We start from the raw sequence: 21569 nt of genomic DNA, 5'->3' as shown, positions 1-21569 counted from the left end.
CACTTGCTGATCCGAGACTGTCATGTTTCTATCTGTGTTAATGAAGCACTGTTTGATATTTTGTGGTGTTTGTAGTGACATTTGTTGACATTTGGACCAATATTCTGGAGCTGAAAGATGCATGTCCTATTAGTCCCCCATAGCCACTGTTTTTGTGATCAGCTTGCATCTATTACTCACTGACACTTCAGTCTGAACAGGCTCACTTGCATGTTGCACAATTTACAGAACACTGTATACACTAGGCGCCAGCACACAAGAAAGAAATCTGCAGTGTTGGAAGGGAGCTGTTGATAATAAAATAGCATTGTGGGTTGCTGGAGCTTTTCCAGTCTTCCTCATGAGTCCTGATGCTGCTACTTTAAAAATTATGCATGTTCTGAAAGATGCCAAGTGCTCTGGCAAAATGCCCTGTCTGTTGTTTCAATGACTCAAATATCCAAGCGAAACTGTATCAAGCAGTATTCAGCCAGCTAAGAATAAGCAGGAAAAAATTGCATCTCAGAAAGTATTTACCTTCTCCAGCCATGTGAAGTGCCTCAGCTGTATCTGTATCACAGCTGTGGTACAGCCTTGTGGTCTGAAGTGTGAAATATTTAACCAAGTAAAACATCTTGGTAGCTGTGCTTTTTTGTGCTTTTTCCATTCTGTGCCCTTTTTCTGTATACCTTGTATACATAAACTTTCTGTAGGTTTCTCTATCAGTATTACCTCCTTTTTTTTGTTTTTCTTTTAAGTGATAAATTTCCAATAAAGGTAAAAGGTGAATGGTCATTGTTGTGGCACAGGTTTCCCAACTGCATTGGGATAATGTTGGTTTGGAAGCTGTTTCTAACAGTAATGCCAAAGCAGGTTGCCAGAGCATTGGAATAAGTGGATTAAGGTTTTTCTAAGGGATGGAGGGAAGGCTACCATCCAGTGGAGTCAAAACAGTACCAGTCTGGTTTAGAATTAGGCTGGGAGAGGGAAGCATTCATGCACGGGCTATCTTGGCTTAAACAAATTGGTACCAAGGACTAGCTTTCTCCTAAAGAAGGAATTAATGGCTCTTTGGGCTGGAAAGGGGAGAAGTGACTATCATTTTTAGTGTGGAAAAGTTCTAGTAGTATATCATGTTGCTGCCCGTATGAAATTACTTAGAAAGCAAGCAGACTGTGTTTTACTATGCTCTGTGCATATTTGACAGTCCCTGAATAGAAAATATTCAGAGAGATTGTGGCAGTCTGTGAAGAGAAAGGCTTGATCAGTTTGCTGGCTGCAAGCATGTTTTATACGGGGAAGGGCTAAAAATGTACTTCTAGAGAAGAGCTGGCCGTGTCAGAAACTACGTTTCCCTTGTGCTATATTGCCTCCTCTGCTCTCTCTTATTTTTTTCACGAGCTAAACAGCGGTTAGAGGTACGTATGTCTGTAATCTTTACCTTTTTGAGAGATTATTTTTAGTTTCTAATTTGAAAACATCATGCTGGAGCTTTGTGCAATGTGAGGATGTCTGGGTTAGGGTGACAAGTCAATTTTCTTTTCCTTTTTTGTCTTTTTAGGAGGCTTGTGTGTGTGTTGCAGTCTAGCCTCTGATACGCCTGATGAAATAACATACTCCATATACTTTTTACATAAAGGTAAGCTTAACTTGTTAAGTTTTGCTTTATTTTGGAGAACGTCAATTTGCTGAAAGACTCTCAGAATCCCTTGCAAAACAAATAACTGCCAAAATCTGTAGAAAACAACCTACTGTGGCTGGTGTTTAAAGACAGCAGCAGCCTTTAGCTGCAGAGCTGACTCTCCTGCTGTACCCTTCACTTCCTGCCTGATGCTGAGCAAGTAGCTTCAAACCAGTGGCCTTGTCAGTGGCTACTAATTCGGTCCCTTATTTCTAGCCAGACTTTCTGGCGAGCTGAGCACAAACATCAGAGAAATCTGTGGGAGCTTGCAGGTGTGTTGTACATATGCCATAAGCCATTTGTATGGGAAATAGAGCCAACAGCTCTTAGCTTAAATGTCTATTTAGATTTCCAATTCAACATATTATTTTCACAGCAAGAGGTGCAACACCCACTGACTATAAGAATAGCTACTATGTAAGTGGTGCTCTAGCTCTTGATTTTAAGACTTCTTTTTTTTTATTGAAAAGAATAAAGAACATTGTTCTCTTCTGATCAGAATAAAACTTGTCATTAATCTTTCTCATTTTTTACATGGAGGAGAGAGGTAAATTATTTCTCAGTTGAGAAGCTGCATGTTATAAAGTAACCACATTCAAGTGAACAACATTCTACTTTGAGTGTTTGCTTTCTTATGTCGGGAACCTTTCCATGTGTCAGGGCTGCACTAACACTTTGCTGCTGGAACATTGTGGGATCAGATGAACTGCATTTGTGGGTTCTTGAAGGCATTAACAAATTGGCAAAGTCCCTTCTGGGTGTGGCAGCACTCTGCCTTGTACTGCTGTGAAGGGCTGATTTCCCCACATGTACTTGATGTGTAGCTGGAAGGTGATTGCGTTGCTTGGAGCCAGTCATGGCCCTTGTACATCCCTGGCTTTACCAGGAAGAAACTGAGGATAAATACGGTGACATTGACCAGCTGCATCTGAAATGACCCTTGTGGAGTGGTTTGGTACAGAGCTGTTTGTGGATTCATATAAGATTCATCAGTCCTATGAGAGAATTTTATGACTGGTCCTGAGATGACCCACAGAAGCAGCGATATATGAGGTCCATAAGCCACATTTTTGAGACATATAAGGTGTTCAGTCTGTGCTGCAGGATCTGTAAGCTCAGAAGGAAGCTTCCTGCCCCCTGTTAAAGCAGTCGCTTGATGTAGCACAGACACAAATATCATGATGCTGCGGTTGTAATCTGCAGAGCTGATATTAGCTTGCATGTGTTTGCATTGGCAAGGAACAGGGTGGTGATCATGAGTATACTGACTCATTGCAAGCAAGCTTCAGTCAGTATTTTGTATGAAAAGCTATTTGGTTTAGATGCCCTTTACTCTGTAGTGTTGTTGTTGGACTTGGAGGTCTCATTTTTTAGCTCCTTTTTTGTAGCGTAGGTAAAGCATCTCTCTGCTAGGGTCGGGAATCAAAGTCCTGGATGAGTGGTTCATCCATGGCTCATGATCTGCTTTTTTTCTTGGTGGTCCTGTAAATTGTGGATCTCTTATCTTGAATTTTCACACAGTATTAAGTAGCATCCTGATCATGACACCATTCAACTTTTAGCATATTACAGCTGAGATTTGGAGGCCAGTCATTGACTCTGTATTTTAATCTTCAGCTTTTCTCAGAGGCTGGGGAAGTTGGGGGGTTCTGTGTCATTCTCACTGGATGCCAGAAGAAGTATGGTGCAAGTCTAGAATAAAATAGCAGCTGTGCTGATATGAAGTCCATGCAAACACAGCAGGTCCGAAATTAGCCTATGTTTAAACAGAGCTGAACTAAATTACAGCAGTAGCGCATGCTGATAAACAAAGTGTAAATTCTTTAAAGCAGTTGAAAGATCACCAAAATGTGAAGCACAGCTATGTAAATCATTTGTGTTTGGCATTTTTTGGGGGGGTCTTGTTCTTACACAAGCTTGTTCTGGGATGGAATGCTTCTTTAAACCCGAACATAGGCTGTGCCGTGCATAGCCAGTTTCTGCATACTAAAGAACTGCATTATGTGGGTGTAGGTCTACTAAGTATGCAGCAACTCTCTTCAGGATGAAGTAAATCTGTCTGTGCAGACAAGCCTGTAAAACAGTCTAAAATATCCCTGTTTGGGTGTATTGGCACTGCTGAAGTTTCTAGCTACAAAGTCATACTCAGCTTATACCGACAGCTTGTAACAGATGGTGTTTATTGTTTGGGTTTTTAAAAAGTATTATTATTTTTCCCCAGGTTACAACAAAACTTTTACAGTTTCTCTAGAAAGAACAGAGTCTCATCAATTGAAGGAAGTGGCTTTTATAAATCTTGGTAGGTTACTTGTGTTACTTCCCTGTGTGACTGCCATTCTCCGTCCCCAGTAGGGAGATAAATGGCTAACCCTGGTCTAGAAGGAAAGGATTTTTTTCCTTGACTTTAAGTAGTTGTGTTATTTTGCTGCTTTTTTTTTGCTTAACTTCTGTATTTGGCATTTGATACTGCAGTACCTCGCTATTAGTAAGCAGCTTCCTCTAAAATTGCCTCAGAATCTGCTCTGGAGATCAGCTGCTGAGTTCTTAAGTGTCTCAAGCACCTTGAATCCTCTCCTAGAAATCCAAATGTATTGCTAGCATTTCCTGTGTTAATACAGCAGCAGCTTTTAATTAACTCCTTTTATATTTCCTAGATATAATCAGTTCCATCAGAGAGAAATGGGCCAAGATGGGAATCATGTGAAAGAGCCTCTTAAAGAAAATAAGTGAACAAACGCTAAATTGACCACTGTTATTTCTTTAAATAGACTACTATGTGGCTGCTTATTTGCCTGGCCAGTTCCTGCACCTCCTGAATATTCAGCATCCTGACCTGCTGTGCTATAGTTTGTTTCTGACAGGTATAGTGTGACTGCTGCTTGAACCGATTGTATCGTTATAATGGAAACTTTGTCAAATCTCTTCGTATGAAAGTTGTGTTTTGTCTTATTGCACAGTGTTCTGAAGAAGAACAAGAGAGACTGAGAAAATAAGAGCGGCATTTTGCCACTTTCCGTTTTCAAAAGAGAATCTGAAGTGACATTTCATACTTAACCTATTACGCACTTCTAGCTTGTTATGAAATGGAAGAAGACCTTTCACTGAATTTGCAATCCTTTGCCTTGGTTTCATAGTTTCCCTTCCCCCATCTTTGCACATGCTTCTCCGTCCTCCACTGTTCTCAAATTTCACATGGAGATGTAAATTTGATTTTACATTTCCTTCCTTCAATTGAGTTGGACTAAATGTGTGTGTTTGGAGGGTGTGGGGAGAGGAAATCTGTGTTTCCTTCACCTGATCAGGCTGATGCAATTTGATCTAGAGTCTCATCTTAAAGGCACGTTATTACAATTCCAATAAATATGTCTGTATGGGAAGTGGGTTATTTTTGGAAGGGGGGGGCTTTGTTTGGAAATAGAAATCTGTTCTTCTGATTGGGTGAAGGAGAGGTAAGTAGTGGGAACTGGTGCAGGGGCAACATCACAGGAACTAGAACCTGTTGTATATACACAATGAAATACTAATCTGCTAGAAATGAGTGGGAAGCATCGCTATTATGTGGTGGGCTTGATTCTATGATGCAGAAGGTCAGGAATCCTACTGTATAGTACTGTGGTGCTGAACCTTAGCACTAGCATAGATAAAGTAGTTTTGTGCTGATGCTTCAATCACTAATCACAGAGTAGAACCTTCTTGTTCTGGCCATTGGGACTGATGGTAAGAGATCCTCCAATACCAGTTTGTATCATGATTCTGCACTGTTCTGAACTGTACCAATATGCTTTGGTGCTAGTTCCAGTACTGAATCTCTGTTGCTAGCCTTGTGCCCTTCTCTTTTTTTCCTATGTACTCTGGTTGGTCCTGTGATGGCACTGTGACTCTCAAATATACACACCTTCTTCAGCAGTAGAGTACAAAAGACCTCAGTATAGACTGTGTTCCTTATTTACTTGATTTGCCCAGCCAGCTCCATTCCTTCTCCTCTTCAGCATAATACCAGGGCAGCTAGTACAAGAGGCAGACTGTTTCTTACTGCTGGGGACCTGGGAGTATTAAGAGTACTGCCAGCAGCCAAATTTTATGTTCTTAGTCCTTTTTTATTCTTAAACCAATGTTGTTCAGGTGAGGATGCAAGAATTGACATGTTGCAGAACTACTCCATCCGATCCCCACTCATTTCAACAGTCTTGGATTGCCACATAGGAAGTATGTATGCTGTGAGCATCAGTGAGAGCGCCTTACTACATCTCCTACAGAACAGCAAACGAGACAGCGAGAGATTGGCAGCTCTACATTGTGCCCTGTTATACTTCCAACATACAGAAGACTTGGAAATGCAGGTGGGAGAAGAACTTCCTCTACATTTTTTTTCAGTGACTGGTGTATTATGCAAAGCAGGGTCAGGCCATGAAAACAGAAAAGTCTCAGTTCAGGTACACCTTTTGGCAGTGCTGGGCTGCCCAAACTGCTTTATTGGTTAAGGCTGTTCTGAGAACATTTATCTCTGTAGCATTACTTCATGCAAAGCGTTGCTACCAAAACCAAAGTTTCTATGGTCTTTTACAACACATTCTTAAACAGATAGATGTGACAAACTCCCCTGTTCTCACCCTGACAGATTATTTGGTGGATTTCTGAGAACCTGTCAACATGTCATTCTTTTGACCCCATTCAAGAATTTATCATTGGTAGGTGTTTCTTTTCCTGCATACTGAATTTCCCTGTATACCCTACTTCTGACTTAAGGAGAAGCCACGATTTCATAAACTGACTCTCTTTCCAGACATTTCAGTTATGATTTATGCTAACTGGCATTCTGTGGTGTTAGAGATAACAGCAGTAGTTTAGAAGATACGTAGATCTCTCAAAATCAGATCGGCAGTAAAACTTTTCAAATGCATTCTTCTGTCTAGTAGGGCAAAGAGATTTACCGTTATTTTAGGTCACTGGAGAGCAAGTTCTCCATCTGGCTCCGATCTTGGATATCTGGGATGTAAATAATTGAGATTGGAGCAGAGGAACAAATCTCCTCTAGCCTATCCCAGCCCATTTTTTCATAAGGATTTGGCTTACCATGATATTCCCTTCTAATAGCTGATTCCTCAGCCTAGCCAGTGAATGTCCTATGCCCCGAGCCTTTTTGTACAAAGGACCCCTGCAGCACTGAGCTGTAGCCAAGCAGCTGACCCAGCCCTGCAGCCATCTGGACTTCTCTTCCTCCTTTTGTGCACAGAATGGGACCAGTTCCATGATGGAGGAAGCTGTTGCAGAGACAGCAGCAGGATTTGTCCCTAAAAAAGTGCTAGATAAGGAACTGACTCTGAAGCCTACTGTTGTTGACTGATAGTTTATACAACATTGCCCTTACAAATCTTTTTGCGTTGCATTCAGCCTCACTGTACTGCAGAATGTGTCCAGAAACTCACAACCTGGATAAACTTTTGCCCTACACATCACTGCTTGACTGGATTGGGGTAAGAAAACAGCTGGTGCTTTAATTAATAGCTAGAGGGAATCTGCTTTTTCTCCCTTAATACATCCCTTGTATGCCTTATCTTTTCATAGACATTCCCTAAATCTATATATGTGCTTTCTGCCCATTTTTTTTTTGTCAAGTCTTAACCTTAGTGGCGTTTTCCTGAATTCCTGTTTTTTTTCAACAAATAAAAGCATTTGCAAAAGAACATCAGCTACTGTAATAGAATGGATGATTAAATCTGTTTTCACAATGAGGTTTAATTTACTGCTAGTCATATGAGGTTTATAATGAATACAGAATATATTTAACCAGGAAAATCATGCAGTTATTTCCAAGACAAATAGTATCAATAGAGTGAAGATTAATGAGTAAGTTTGCAGAAGTAAAATAATTTTAGTCAAGATGCTACAGTTAGAGCAAATAACTCATTTTAATTGCTCTGACACTGTTCTAATGCATTAGCTTTTTTAAAATGAGATGAATGAAACATCTTAAGTGTTTCTTTTCACCAAAACTGAATGTACAGTTCTGGCTGGCTAGCTAGTTTCACAAAGGAAACAGTGGAGATTCACTCAGATACCCAGAGAGGCCCATGTTTTATGCTAAATTATTAATATTCTTATAATTTGTCTATATTCTATGATTCTATTTATAGATTATCCCTGGAGTAACATGTGCAACAGACATTATTCCCCTACCTGTGTTAGAGGTAAGTTCCAATATAAAACCACATTTGTATTTGCTATTAGGAGTATTTTTTTGTGGGATGGGGGTGTGCTAAATACTAAGAAGCAGTGTTCCCACATCCCTATCCAAACACAGGGCTGAACAGGAAATTGCCTTGTTTGAAAGGGCTTATGCATTTACTAACATATCATTTATTCAGGCTGGTATTTGCTAGGTCAAAGATGGTTTTTTTTTTTCCCATTTTTGAGGAGACTTCTCCAATTCAACAGGGAAGATCCGTGAATAATTAGTTCTGCTTAAGAAATAGTTCTTCATTTTGTGACCTCATTAGCCGGAAGTAAACTTGGCACAACAGATGTGTAGGATTTCAATGTATCCCTCCTTGGAGGAACTTTTCATTGTGCTGCCATAGGTACATGACCCTCTCACTTTGTTTTGTCCAGAGCATCCTGTGATTGCAGTGATGTCAGGGCTTTGGCCAGCTAAGCTAAATCTAGACAGATTTCTGCACAGCCTGGAAAAGCCAGTGAGCTGGATGGGGAGAGCACATGCTGTTTGGGTAGGAAATTGTTCTTTCCATTGAAAACAATGTGGGTGATTTTTCACATCTTCCATTCTACACCTTCAGCTCCAGTTTAGAGAAACACTTAAAACTTCCCTAAGTATTCCCCTACAAAATCTCAAAGAGACTTCTAATAAAGCAGTTTGTTGTGGAGGGCTAATGGGAAGAGTCAGAGCTTGAATGCAACAGTACCAGCTCCACATGGGAGTAGACTCTGGATACATAATGATTGTTTCATGCAGCACTTTAAAGAGGTGAGAGTCTGTTTCCTCCCGTGCTTATAATTAGCTCATAAAGCTTCACCATTCATGAAATGATTTAAAATCAGTGAAATTACCAACAACTCCCTTGCTCTGTGTCACAGCTGTGCTACACATTCACATGACTGCTGTCAGGGAATCGGGGTTTGCATGCTTTGCTTGGGAAGGCTGCCCTGAGAGCTGGGACACCTGGGAAAATCGGATCTTGAGAAAATTTGTTGCTAGGTAATCGCTGTAATTCACTGAGGTCAAAGTTAGGAGCCCTTTAATTTGTCTGAGATTGAACCTCGAGCCCCTGGGGGCACATGCCTTTAGCAGCTATACTTCCTGATTGTGGAACTCATTTCCTATTTTCTGTCTGAAACCTAAACAGATTGAAAAGGTCAGAGTTGAGCTAAAGACAAATATTTCCTGCTACTTTTGACTGCAAGTTGCTCTGACTCTTGAGTGAGGACAAGGATGATAATACACAGGGTAAGGTTTAGTGCTTTGCCTGCTTTGTACCACTCCAGTGACACAAACCCACCACAGCTCGAATTCAGTTGTTTGTGTTTCAGATTGTGCATGTTGTTGGCATCACAGGTCAGGCCTGGGTGACAGATTGGGCTTATAAGTAGGATTTCTTTTGCAAAGATTTTATGGCATTTCACACAACCAGTGGTGAATTGTTGCTCTGAGAAGCTTTTTGGAGTTCTCAAGGCCGTGCATCGTTGAAAGCCTTTGGAAAGGCTGTGTCCATATTCACAAAAAAAGTTGTGCTATTTGGGTAACAGGTGTATTTTAATCTCAAAATTCCTGTTCAGTAAGAGAATATATTGAGAAAGTCTGTGGGAAAGGGATAGTAGTCTGTCCAATGGTCATAAAGCTTTACATAAGGATTGCAGATTTAGTGAGTCTCATTTTTATTTCTAGTTCTATTTTTAAACACAGAAACCAAATCCCTTCAGGGTGCAAAAAAGGCTTAATCAGAAGGGGAGAAAGAAGGGGCAGGAGGAAGAAGGGAACTAAATAGGAGGATGTCCACGAGAAGACTGAAAATGTGTGGTGTGAGCAGTGGTCAGAGATATCAGCACAGGAAGAGGCAGCCTCTGCTGCATGCTGTGCTGAGCCACTGGGGAAGCAAGTGGTGTTCTTAAGGAGTAGCTGCCTGCACAGCTATGTAGTTAGTTACACAGCTTTCCAAATACCTTCACTGCTGGAGATACGTAGCTCTACAGTTCCCCAGAGAGGACATGTGCCTCTTAAAGGTCACTGTCACCCTGCATCCTTTCAGAAGGGTATAGCAGAGAGCTTTCTTTGTCTTAAAAACATTGCTTATAAAAGGCTGCGTAGGAGCCTTTCATGGATTGCAACCTGGTAAGGCCTTGTTTTGACTTGGGGTAATATAACATCTTCTGGGTATTTGTGCTTAGCTGTTGATTCCTGACTCTGTAGAAGTTTATGCAAAATAAACACCAGATGAAAGAACCTTATCTTTCTTGTCCTTGCCCTGATGATCCTCAAGAAACAACAGATTTAATTAAAATAATACTTTATTTTAAGCTTTTTAATGAGATATAATACCCTGCAGGTTTTCAGTGGTGTCTGCTTATAGTTCTGAAGTCCACCACTTCCTGTCACAGATTCAATATACGAAGCAAGCTTGCTGTCTTGCTTCCCTGCTGCCACAATCAAACAAAATCCAGTATGTCCTGAACTCTCTTTTGCAGGGGTGATGCTGTTGCAGTTGCCTAAATTGGTCACTAGATGATACCCTTACACTTTATTCTTTATATTTGTCTGCTTGATACTGGTAACATTTAGGCAACCTACTGCAGTAGTAGGTTGTAGATCTTGTTAGTTAGCTCCAGCAGGGTGAACATATGGTGCCATATGCACTCTTAGTTTCCAGCTGCTAAATATAACTTAACATGAAGCAAAAACAAGGTTTATTTTTCTCTGCTGCAGCTACAATAATAAAGTGACAACCAGCACTGGCAGCAAGAGGGAAGTGGGTGGCAGGATTGAGTCTTTGCAATTTGTTTTCCTTGGCAAATTGTAGTTTATAGTAGGAAGTGGTTTTAAAAGCTTCTGAAGTTTGCTTCTAAAGTTTTGTCATTCTAGAAAAGCAGTGGAGGGGAGAGCAAAATCCAACATGCTAATGCAAGAGGAAGGAATACTGTGAACTCTTGCTTCAAATGTCCCTACTGTAGTATCTGTGTTGGGAAACAAATATAAAGAGGGGCAAGAACAGGTAGTACCATCTCGTTTCTTAAAAATTCCCAAATTAATTGCCTTAATCTCATCTCTTCCTCAGCAATGATCACATCACCCCCCCCCCCTTATAAACAGTGGCTTTGAATCTTTATACCCAATTCAAGAACTAACCCAGGAAACCAGTGTGTATTTGGGTTTTTTTCCTCCTGTGTGATCATAGCTGAGTTTAAATTTCAGCTTAGAGTCAAAAGCTTTAGAACAGCTATAGAAATGTTTGTATTTTGTTTCTTTTCTGTGGTGAGAACTCCTACTTGAGGTTGGCAAATGGATGTTTGCAATGTAAGTATTAAAGCAGCTTGGAAATAGTGGCAGCCTGTAGTTACTGATGTCATGACAGTGTTCTTCTGTTTGGAACTACTAGAAACCCATAATGGGATTTATTTGACCAAATAGAAATATTTACATTTAAGTCAGTTGCCTGCAGTGGAAGTCTAAACATGTCCAGTGTAGTCTGAGGTGTAGTTCGTCCCATCCCAAACATGTGAAATAGATGAGATGAATTATAACCTAGAAGTACTCATTTCTTCCTGGTGACTAATTTTGCCAACTTAGGATCCCTTTACCTGTATTACATTCACCAAATTTTGAGCTCAGGTGTAAGTAAGTGCTACCCCTGCCATCAAATCAAGGAAATAAAAGTACTGGGAAAAAATAGTGTAACTGCTTTTGTTTTAACTTTATTCATTTAGATTGTTGCAAAGCTACCTTAATCACAGTTCTTTCCAATCACTTACGGGATGGTGCAGCCTGTGTTCATGCTTTCCCTGCAATACTTTGCAGTTCCAAAACTCCAAAGACTTCTGGAAGAAACTCAACTCAAACTTGGAGAGTGTGAAGTATGCAGAGCCACACTTGCATTACCACAATAATGTTCTCAGGAGGGAATGGCACAACCTTTCAGAAGAGGTAAATAAGCATCGCTGATATATACGTGCACTGAAACAGTGTCCAGAGCTGCCTCTAAAGTGGGTATTTTAAAGCTGAACATGGAAGAGTTGGTTGTTTTTGCATTAAGGATAAAGAAATGGGAATCTATCTGATCATGGGAAGTGAAGAGACTTGCAGTCAGGTGATAGTCTGTAAGTCGTGCTCTGTTAAAATAATGCGAGAAACTAAACAAAAGCAGAGCTTGCACGTACTTGTATTGTCATGTAGGTTAATGTGAGCACCTATGGGGATGGGTGTTTGGAAGGTGTGTTGAAGCCCCTCTGCATTATTTCCATTCAAAAGGAAAACCAGCTTAATTTCCCATCTTCATTTTATGGGGGAGTATTTTAATTTGCTTTCTGCTTTGTTCATGTGGGGATATCTGTTTGTTTACAATCAGAGAGAGGAGAAACCCACCACGGCCTATTTGAGGAACATTTTTGAAAATGCCAGAAAGTAGGTTCTGTTTTCTATTGTATTCACCTTTTCATATTTTGTTGAAATGTGTTGAAGGATTTAATATTCCGTTTATGTTGATGAGGTAGCTGGTTAGATATCGTACTTTAAATAAGATTATCCAGCTGAAAAACAATTATTGGGATCCCTGTAATCACTACAGTGTGATCTTAACTATCCAGGCCTCTAGAGCTAGGAAATGTATGGTAGATGTGAAGGTTTATTCTTATGAAGCTGGATTTTTTTAATGCTATGTAATATCTTTACCAAGTGCGTTCACATGTACAGTTTTTGGATTTCTTTAGCTGTCTTTGAAATATCAAAGTGTCATTTAAGTGTTTTAATAGCCTTATGCAATCCTTCAGAGTAATGCATATGAAACATGCTGACCTTTGTTTCAAACCCCAGGGTGCTTTCTCATGTGGACACTTGGGATTCCGGTAAGTAAAACTTGTCTTGATGTAGGACTTAGCTTTAAGGTTTGCTAGAATATTTCTATCTAGCTGTTGTTGGCTAAAAGTAAATGGCTGTGTGTAATTTCAGTACTGAAGAATCTGAAGCATTAAGATGGCTGGTTACTAAATTAGAGGAAAACTTTTTCTCTGACAGTAGCGGTAGGATCATACACTGACTAGAAAACCCTTGGTAAGAAAGATTCTACTTCATATTGGATCGATACTTTGCCAAAAGATTTCTTCTTCAGGCTTTTTTCTCCTGGAGAATGGTATTGATGATGCCATGTTACTGTTGAATCTTGTCCTTTTAGAATCTTTTGCAACTCTAGAGCTTACGTACAGTAAGAGATTATGGCTGGTGAAAAATCATGGTGTAGAGGAAGCAGACATAATGAATTTCCCTAGGAGCAGGGGGATTTGCAATGCTCAGTTCCTCTGCCACAAATAAGTAAAACTGAATTTAGTAGTAAATTACGTTCCTGCTGTTCACACATCAGTGGCCTCTATGTGCCCTGCTACTGTGTGCCACGGAATTATGCTGGTCTGAAGTACTGCTCACTCCTTTCATTGCAAAGAATTTTCAGTGCCTTCATTTCCAGCCCCTGACACCAGTCATCTGCATCACTGCTGGTTGTTGCCGTGGGCTCTGACTTTGAGGGGCCTTGTATCAACTTTGTGAGCCTCCCGTTCATGTTTTCCATTGATAAAGAAGTCATATGTTGAACTATTACTAGACAGTGTATCTTTCCTGTAGATTTGTCTCCAGGTCTTTTAAAATTAAGCACCCCAGGTCTTTGTGCTGCTAAATGGTGGAGTAAATATATTTCCATGTGAGCAAAGATGGCTGGGAAGACCTTTGAACAGGGGTCTGTAAAATGTTGACTTACGCTACATGACGAAATAGGAAATTGTTTTTCTTCCTTTTTTAGTAGACAGGAAGTACGGATTAGGAAACACAGGGTATTAATTTTCAGTAGGTACTATAACCATCTTCCATTTAGTTAGAAAAGTTGTGTTCTTTTACATAGTGGTCTGCAATTCTGAATAACGGAAGCTGGCATACCATGGGAGAGAACCAGGAAAGTGGGAGGTGATTCTGTGGGTTATTTACTTCCTGTCTAGCCATTTCCCTGGAAAACCACACAGCTGCTTTAGCGTGTTTGTAAATGACAAGAACTAAATAGTCTATGTATTTGCACTGGTGTTACCAGAAGGTTCTTGGTGCCTCTTTGCTCTACTAAATCATCACACTGTTGTACTCTTACTTAAATATCAAAGAACAATTAATGCAAATGAAGTGTAAAGTGGTGTGACAGGTTTGTGTTCCCCTGTGTTAAGCACTTGAGGGAGAAGATGGCAAATACAGGGTTATTTTCCATTCCTCAGCTCTCTTCTCCAGTTCTTGATTCTTCACTGTCTTAATTTTGTGAGTAGATCAAACCACAACTTCTGTTTGTTTGTGTATGTTTCTGAGTACTTTTGAAGCTGGTTGAAGTCTCATGGCATTTCTGTAGCATTATATCCTTGAATGATTCTTGCTTTCTTTATTTCAGAGGAAAGGCTAGTACCTCTCTTTCAAGAGGAAGATTATCAGCAGCAATTACTAATGGGACTGGTATGTGCTTTTGTCACAGTGTGCACTAGAGGACGCACAGCCTCAACAAATGTAGAGTAAGCTTAGGAGTTGCAGTGCTGAGTGGAAGCTCACTCAGAGTAGCTATGGGACAAACATGGTATTTCTTAAGTTTCAAAGTTCATAGTCATGATGTCATAATATCATCTTAACAGGTCGTGGGGGAAAAACAACAATGGAAAGTTGATTTTTTTCAAAATGGGTTTTCCCAGTACAACTTGTCTTTGGCTAGAAAGTGTTATTCTATCCTCCTGGAGTTCATCTTCATCTCTGTTATTTTTGAACTACTTTACATCCTTGAAACATGTATAAGTGAATTTCCCACCTACTACTTTCCTCAAAGAGAAGATCCCAGATCTTGTACTTCAATCTAACACCCTTTTTACTTTCTCCTTTTCCTTCTATGGCTGTACTGAATTCCCTTCTTCTTTTGCACTGCTTTCACTGATGACTTCTCTCTAAAGGATCTACCATCCTTATGCTTCTGGGTAATAAATCCAGTCTCAAATCCCTACCTGTCCTCCCCCTTGTCTAAATACACATCTTTGCTAATCTCTTGTTCTCTTCTTACTAAACACAAATAAAACTTCAGCATGCACAGGGAGGTCTCAGCACTGCATCTATGAAGAGCATGTCACCACTGTTCTGTCTGCTCAAATCTTAAGGTGAATTTTCATTCTTTGCATTCTTGTCTCCTTGTTTCCAAGTTCTGCCTCAATCTCTGAAGCTTCTCTACATTCGTTCCCTGTAGCTGATACACACAGATCCAAACAGCAGGCCGCTGCCGTCCTTTGCCTGTGCTTTCCTAATACCTATATCGCTGCCCTGGCACGCTGAGATCAATTTACTTGATAACTCTTTGAGTCAGAAGTTTTTGCTTGCCTCAGTTTTACTCTGTGCTATGGAACAAATAACACTTCACAGTAATTCTCAGCAAAGAGCCAGCACAGACTTGAGTTGCAGTCCAAAGTTATGTGAAGCCAGAGAATGTTTCAGAAAGGAGAGCATAGGGAGTGGCACAAGCTGGATGATAACAAACACCTTATATTAAAGACTTTACAATTAATGTTTAACCTGCAGTTGCCATTAATCACTCAGGTTCTTGTGTTCTCAGCTATTAACACTAGTTGTGCAAGTTTTCTCTGTCATAATGTCCCTCAGGTTTATTTTTATATAATGAATACTTACATGCTTAGGGTTCTGTGTTCATGTTAAAATCCTTCTTTGACCCTGTGGAAGGAATTTCTAAGTAATAACAGGGTTACCTGCTGGGTTTAAACTATGACACCCTGTTTCCTTGGCTTGGCCCAGAGAGACGCAAGAACTGTAATCTTTATCTCTTCAGTGTCATTGAAAGTTCAACTTAGCACTCATTTTGCTGAATTTGCACCAGTAACCATTCTGAATATTCACATCTGCTGTTGAATCTGGCGAGACTGTGTTGAGCTTGGGATCTCGCTCTGAACTGGGCTTTTGTAACAGGGAAACATTTTGTTGTGGTAGTGTTGCTTGATCAGGCCTTGCACCTGCTGAACCTTTCCCATCTTTCTGAAGATGCCCAAGGACACTGAATTGTTGGCTTTTTCTTCCTAGATGGTTGCTCAGCTAAAGGATCACCTTATGAGACATCTGCAGTATGTAGGAAAAAAGAAGATTGACCAAATAGTTTTGGATTATGTCGCAAACCTGGTTAGTTTGATTTCATAGTCACTATTGTGAGCAAGTGTGTATTTGTTGGAGGGTAAGGTCTTGTGTACGTACTGTGTGTATGTAGCCTGTATTTGGTGGGAGGAGATTGCTTTTAAGATGGTTTACTCTGCTGCTTAATAGTATATATATTGATAAAGGAAATAATACTTAAAAAGAGTTGTATTGGTCACTCAGAATACAGAAGAAATAGTTCCCTTTACAGCTTGTACAAATGTGGTCTACTCCCAGAAGTGAAAATGTGAACTCCTCCTGAAAGTTGAAAGAATGGTCTTTAGATCCGTTTTGTTTGGTGTAGAATACATTGCTGCATATCTTGGATAATGAAAGTGCCATCAGGGGCTGATTAATATAGGAACAGCACAGCATGGGCCAAAGCTCTGTACCTGCAAACAGTGCTGAAAAAAAGTACAAGTGGAAGGTTTGTTCTCCTTCTGTTCACTTTCCAGTTACTGTTTGTTCATTCTTAATATAAACTGAGATAAAAGACACAAAAATGGCTGTGCGGCCTTGATCTGCAAGACTAAATTATTGCAGACTAAATCTTACAATGAAAGCAAGTCTCAGCCCTCCCCAGCAGCAAACTCTCAGGATTAGTTAATTTTTTTAGCATCACTAAAAGTAAGAATTCTTTCAACTCATTTTACAGTCTTCTCAGTCTTAGAAAAGCTGCTATATGCAAAGATAATGTGTCTTTCAGAATTGCTCCTGCCCTCTGGCTGGTGCATCTCAGGTGCAGTTTGGGAATCATCAGAAATTATTTCATTGTTAGAGTTATGTTTCCCCTCATCCTAATCAGAAACTCTTGCATCTTAAACTTTCCTGTAGCCTAGATGTTTGGAAGATCTTCAGGGGAAAGAGTTGGTTTGGGTCTTCTGACAGTTTTCCATAGCATCATCAACCTGTAGCTGAGCTACCGACTAGTGAAACATGCAGAGACTTGAAATTACTTGCTTGCTTGTTTGCCATCATAAAATATTTTATTACATTCAGGAGTGAAGGAGTGGCTAAGAATAGGGCTCCATGGTGTGTAGCCACTGTGTAAATCATTTGCAGCTGAAGTCAAAGCAGCCAACACATTGGGAGCATTGATAGCTCCTTGTAAAACAGCAGAGTGGCTGGTTGGTGTCAGAGAGCTGTGTGTGTTTGTATACAGAGAAGTAACACGGGGAAGTGTGAATGAAATGTCTTGGTGGGATTTCCTGCATGTGCCTGGGAGTCTGCAGAGCCTGAGCATGCCTGGGCACCAGTCCCCATGCCCCCTTACCTCCAGTGGCTGTTTGTATGGCCATATTCTCTCTTTCTTCTGCAGTCACTTAACCTTAGCTTTACTCCATGTCTGTTTCTCTCCATTCATTTCAGTGGGGCAGGAAGGGGGTGAAATAACGTACAGAAGCAGCATGACGTTTGCTGCCCTGACAGCGAGCGAAAGGGGAGACAGAGTCAACAGGCAGCTTTGGTAGAAACTGTTGAAATTGCTCTGAAAGCTGCTGCAGTGGCTGCCCCTTTTTTGCTGATATCTGTGGCTGGTTGTCGTCTGATGTAGTCTCAACTGCGGAGGTATAGAAGGCAGACACCATTTGGATTTGAATTTCCTCAAGACTGCTTCGTATGCCCTGCACAGGAGAGGATCTGGAAGAAAGCAAGGCTGTGTCTCACCCCCTCTTCTCTTTTGCTGCTGATTCTTTTCTTTGGCTGCTTCCATGTCTTTACTGTAGAAACATCCACAGGAGCTGAGCATTTGTGGCTCCAAATGGTTGAAGTGGAACCTCAGGCTACTCAGCATCAATGCCTGAAAATGTAGATGTTTCAGGGCGGCAGGTTCTTTGCAAATGTCAGCCTAGGCCCTACTACATGCACTGTCTTGCTGCTGGCCAGGTATTCTCCCCTAATTTAGAGCACTCCAAGGGAAATGGTTTCTGATACTTGCACAGAAAACACTCATTTTGTACATCTTTGTTGCTAAGTGAAAAATGGCTTGGCCATGAAGCTGTAGGTCAGGCTCTTTGTTCCCAAGAGACCTGCTGCTGGCCTTGGCGAGAAAGCTGCTTGTCCTGCCTCTATAAACCAGATGATGTTTCCTTTCTCTCATGCACATTAAGCTGTATGTTATGTACTGGAAAAAGTTTGAGTCATGGCTTCTCTTTCTGTATGTATTTTGTTTGATGTCCATTGTAGATGGTAGATGCTGATGTCCAAAGTGGGTTGATGAGGATGTCTGGTCACAGGGATGCCTATATTTAAGTTTTAAGTATGTTGACTGTGATTTAGGAAGTTGCCATCCTTCAATACCCTCTGAAAGCTTTAGTTTACTGTATTGTTAAGTACAGAATACTGATTCTGGAGTATCACACCCATGAAAACAATGTAGCACAAATAACAAGGGTGACTTCAGAGTCTGTAAGAACCTTTCCTTCACCTCAACACTAATATTCAAACCCAGCTGTAGCTCCTGATGCAGAGGTCCTTAGCTGCACCCTGTGTGCTGGCTGGAGATGAAAGTCATTCTGGCAGCATGTGCAGTTGTTGTGACCCTTGTCTGAAAACTGGAAATTGCTCATTTCTTGGAAAATGAGTGGGGAAAACTTGCCATACTCCAGAGAGATCAAACTGGAGCTTTTCACTGTATCCAGGAAGTATGAAGATGGAAAGTATTAAGTGGTTATTCTGCATCAGATATCCGCACAAGGCTGGGTGAAGTGGTGGAAGAAGGTGCTACCTTTTAGAGCTTTCTGGCCAAAGTACAGTGAAGAGAACTCAGGAGCAGCTGAAGATCAGTATTTCTGTTCTTGCCTTTGCATAGGAACCTCTCCTGTGTGTCCTATTTCTTGCTTAGAGCCTGGGACAAGTTAGAGGTTGGAGGGGACAGGGCCTATGAGGAGAAAAGATTGTGGGGGAAAAAGGATTCCTGGATTATGGACATCTTGATGGGAGAAAAGGGGCTTGTAACTCCTCATGATACCTCTCTGCTAAAGAGGGGTCAGACTTGCTTCCTGACAGTTCCCTGGGACAGACTGATTACTGCACTTTGAGGTCCAGAGATAAAAGGGGTAGAGGAAGCATCTCAGTTCTGTTACTGAGATACAGAAGTGGTTACACATGACAACCATGAGGGGCTGGCTCGAGGAAGCTAGTTCAACTCTCTGGTGTGGTTTCTCTCTGTCAGCTGCAGAAGCTTAGAAGGCCCAAGTGAGAGCATTATTGTGGCTTTTGTATGCTGACAGTCTGTGCTGGAAGCACAAAGAAGCAACAGGATGGGCTGAGGGATTGTTTTACTTCACTAAGTTCAAAAAGACACTCAGTAGAGGAAAGGCATTTGCTTGTCTCACCTTTCCTCCTTGCCAGGACTAGATTGGTGATTTCTCCAGCAGACTTTTCTTAGCAAACTGATTATTTTGCTAATATTTTTATCATTTTTATCATTTATCAATTTTATCATCCAGTTTTGTCTTGGCCCTTGGGACCTTTCCTTGCCAAGTGGGACATGCAGTTTTTACTTTCATGGCAAACAGGTCTTTGAGAAGTTGATGCAAGCATGTGAGATCAGTTGGTCCCCAAGAAGCACGATGTGTTAAGATCCTGTATGTCTTGCACACTGCTTTGATGAACTGGAAGCAGTTAATTTAAACTTTTAAAAAAGGCAGTTCAGTTACAATTCAAATTTTTGTCAATTTTACATTTTGTGTCGCTAGGGAAAGAAAACCAAAACAAAGATAAATACTGGAGTCTTGGTCTCATGAGGATTTTTGAACATAAACTGGTGTGTGAAGTGAGTGAAGGCCAGATACCTGCTGTACACAGGCTCCTAGAAACATTCTGTCTTCTCTTTTTCATTGCAGCTGAATCTGGTGCATCAAATAATGAAAGAAGTTTGGAGAAGACACCATCTTCATTCCTGCATCTTCTGCTTGTGAGCAAGTAATCTGTTAATGTTTTCAGCCTGCCTTTTAAAACATGGGCATATTAGTTTTGGTCTTCAACAACACTACTTGCTTGAACAGTCGGTGTTTACTCTACTGTGAATGTCAGTATGACTGTCATGTACTCCTCTTAATGAGCCTGCTAGCCCTCTCTGAGCCAACAGTAGTGTTAACTGTATAGGCTGTTGTACAGCTGGAGTGCAAAGTTGCTGAGTTCTGAGTAGTCTGAAGCAGGGAAGTGGGTGTTAAATGCCTATAAAAGTCAGGTCACTTACACCAGCACTCAAAATATTTCACCTGTTGCTGTTGATACCAGGTACTGCTGAGACTTGCAAATATGTAGGAATGAGGGGAGGAGGAAGGGGACACCACAGAGACTGTGTGTGTCAACACTGAACAGCTAGTGCTGCTAGGTGACAGACACCTGAGTAGACAAGATAGTATGTCATGGAAGCTCAACCGAAGTGTACATGTAGTACCAGAACATAACCGTATCTCCATGAGAGTGTGGGCATTTCAGGTACCTAATGTGTTGCTGCTTTGTTAAATACAGCAATGAGAGAGGAAGTGCAGGAGAGTTTGCAGTGTTCCACATCATGAGTCGGATTCTGGAAGCTGCAAATGGCATGTGCCTGCCTTTACCTCCTGGTAAGTCTTGTGTTTTGCCTTTTAACGGTAAGTGAGGAGAGCAGTGCTAGGAATTCCTCGCAGAAGAGCACAAGTTGCAGCACATGTGTCAAATTAGCTTTGGCAGTATTGAAATCTATTCAAAACAGTTACAAAGGGGAAGACTGTCCATAAACACATGCAAGTGTAATGAAAGAAAACTGAATAGTTACTATGAATAGAAACACCAAAGGTTGTCTCTATATAAAGGCTTAGTTCTGTTTTCAGCTTCCACTGGAATGCTTGGGCATAGTCTCAGCTTAGAATGAAGATTTAGACTTTCCTTTTAAAAGAAAAGAATATACTTCTCTTAGACAAACTAGACTTTAGTATCAAGGGCTGGGAGGGAAAATCCTATCTTGGGGTAAAAAGAGAATGGTTTCTCTCATGCTGTTGCCCTGATAATGTTTTTCAGTTCTATGCTGTGAAAGGATTACCTCCAGCCTTGATGGAAGTGCTGTTCTTGATAGCACTTTCATTTCCTAGAGCTCCTCATAATCCCTTAGACTTTTCAAAGCATGTGCTTATTTCTGTTAGGGAAAGGCTTCTTAATGCTTTCTGATTCAGTTTGAATCTTTCAAGTTTGGATTTTCTGATCTGTCTTCAGTCTTTGAAGGTGCTTGTGGTTTGAGGTTGGCCTTCAGACTTGCACTGTGGGGGCACAAATACTGCCATGTAATGGTGTCATCTGATGACAAGACCATCGTCTGCCTGATGTTAAATAAGAAATTTAACACTGTGTGTGGGAATGTGAGGGGCAGCCCCATACTGAGGGTGGTGAGGCCTCAGGTTTTGATTAATTGGGAGGAAAGAGGGAGATAAAAGTCGAAATAATAGAGCAATTCAGATATAAGGCAACAGCCTGGAGATGTTTAATGACTGTGCATGACTGTAATGACTA

At 40.8% G+C, this 21569-nt stretch overlaps 1 protein-coding gene across 2 annotated transcripts in view; it reads left to right on the top strand.

The window, feature by feature from the left end:
- GSAP (gamma-secretase activating protein) overlaps positions 1-21569 on the top strand; it is a 50056-nt gene that overhangs the window by 19550 nt on the left and 8937 nt on the right. For both annotated transcript variants that reach the window (XM_005148391.3, XM_031048334.2), the window contains exons 13-26: positions 1541-1618; positions 3882-3959; positions 4429-4521; positions 5783-6000; positions 6279-6348; positions 7052-7134; positions 7795-7848; positions 11685-11810; positions 12232-12287; positions 12696-12727; positions 14296-14357; positions 15969-16064; positions 19922-19992; positions 20556-20650. In XM_005148391.3, coding sequence (XP_005148448.2) covers positions 1541-1618; positions 3882-3959; positions 4429-4521; positions 5783-6000; positions 6279-6348; positions 7052-7134; positions 7795-7848; positions 11685-11810; positions 12232-12287; positions 12696-12727; positions 14296-14357; positions 15969-16064; positions 19922-19992; positions 20556-20650 — 1212 coding nt within the window. The remainder of the gene's footprint in view (positions 1-1540; positions 1619-3881; positions 3960-4428; positions 4522-5782; positions 6001-6278; positions 6349-7051; positions 7135-7794; positions 7849-11684; positions 11811-12231; positions 12288-12695; positions 12728-14295; positions 14358-15968; positions 16065-19921; positions 19993-20555; positions 20651-21569) is intronic.

Source organism: Melopsittacus undulatus, chromosome 5 (assembly GCF_012275295.1).
Source record: "Melopsittacus undulatus isolate bMelUnd1 chromosome 5, bMelUnd1.mat.Z, whole genome shotgun sequence".
Taxonomy (NCBI): domain Eukaryota; kingdom Metazoa; phylum Chordata; class Aves; order Psittaciformes; family Psittaculidae; genus Melopsittacus; species Melopsittacus undulatus.
Note: the sequence above shows the minus strand (reverse complement) of the source record. Positions and strands in the feature narration are given on the sequence as shown.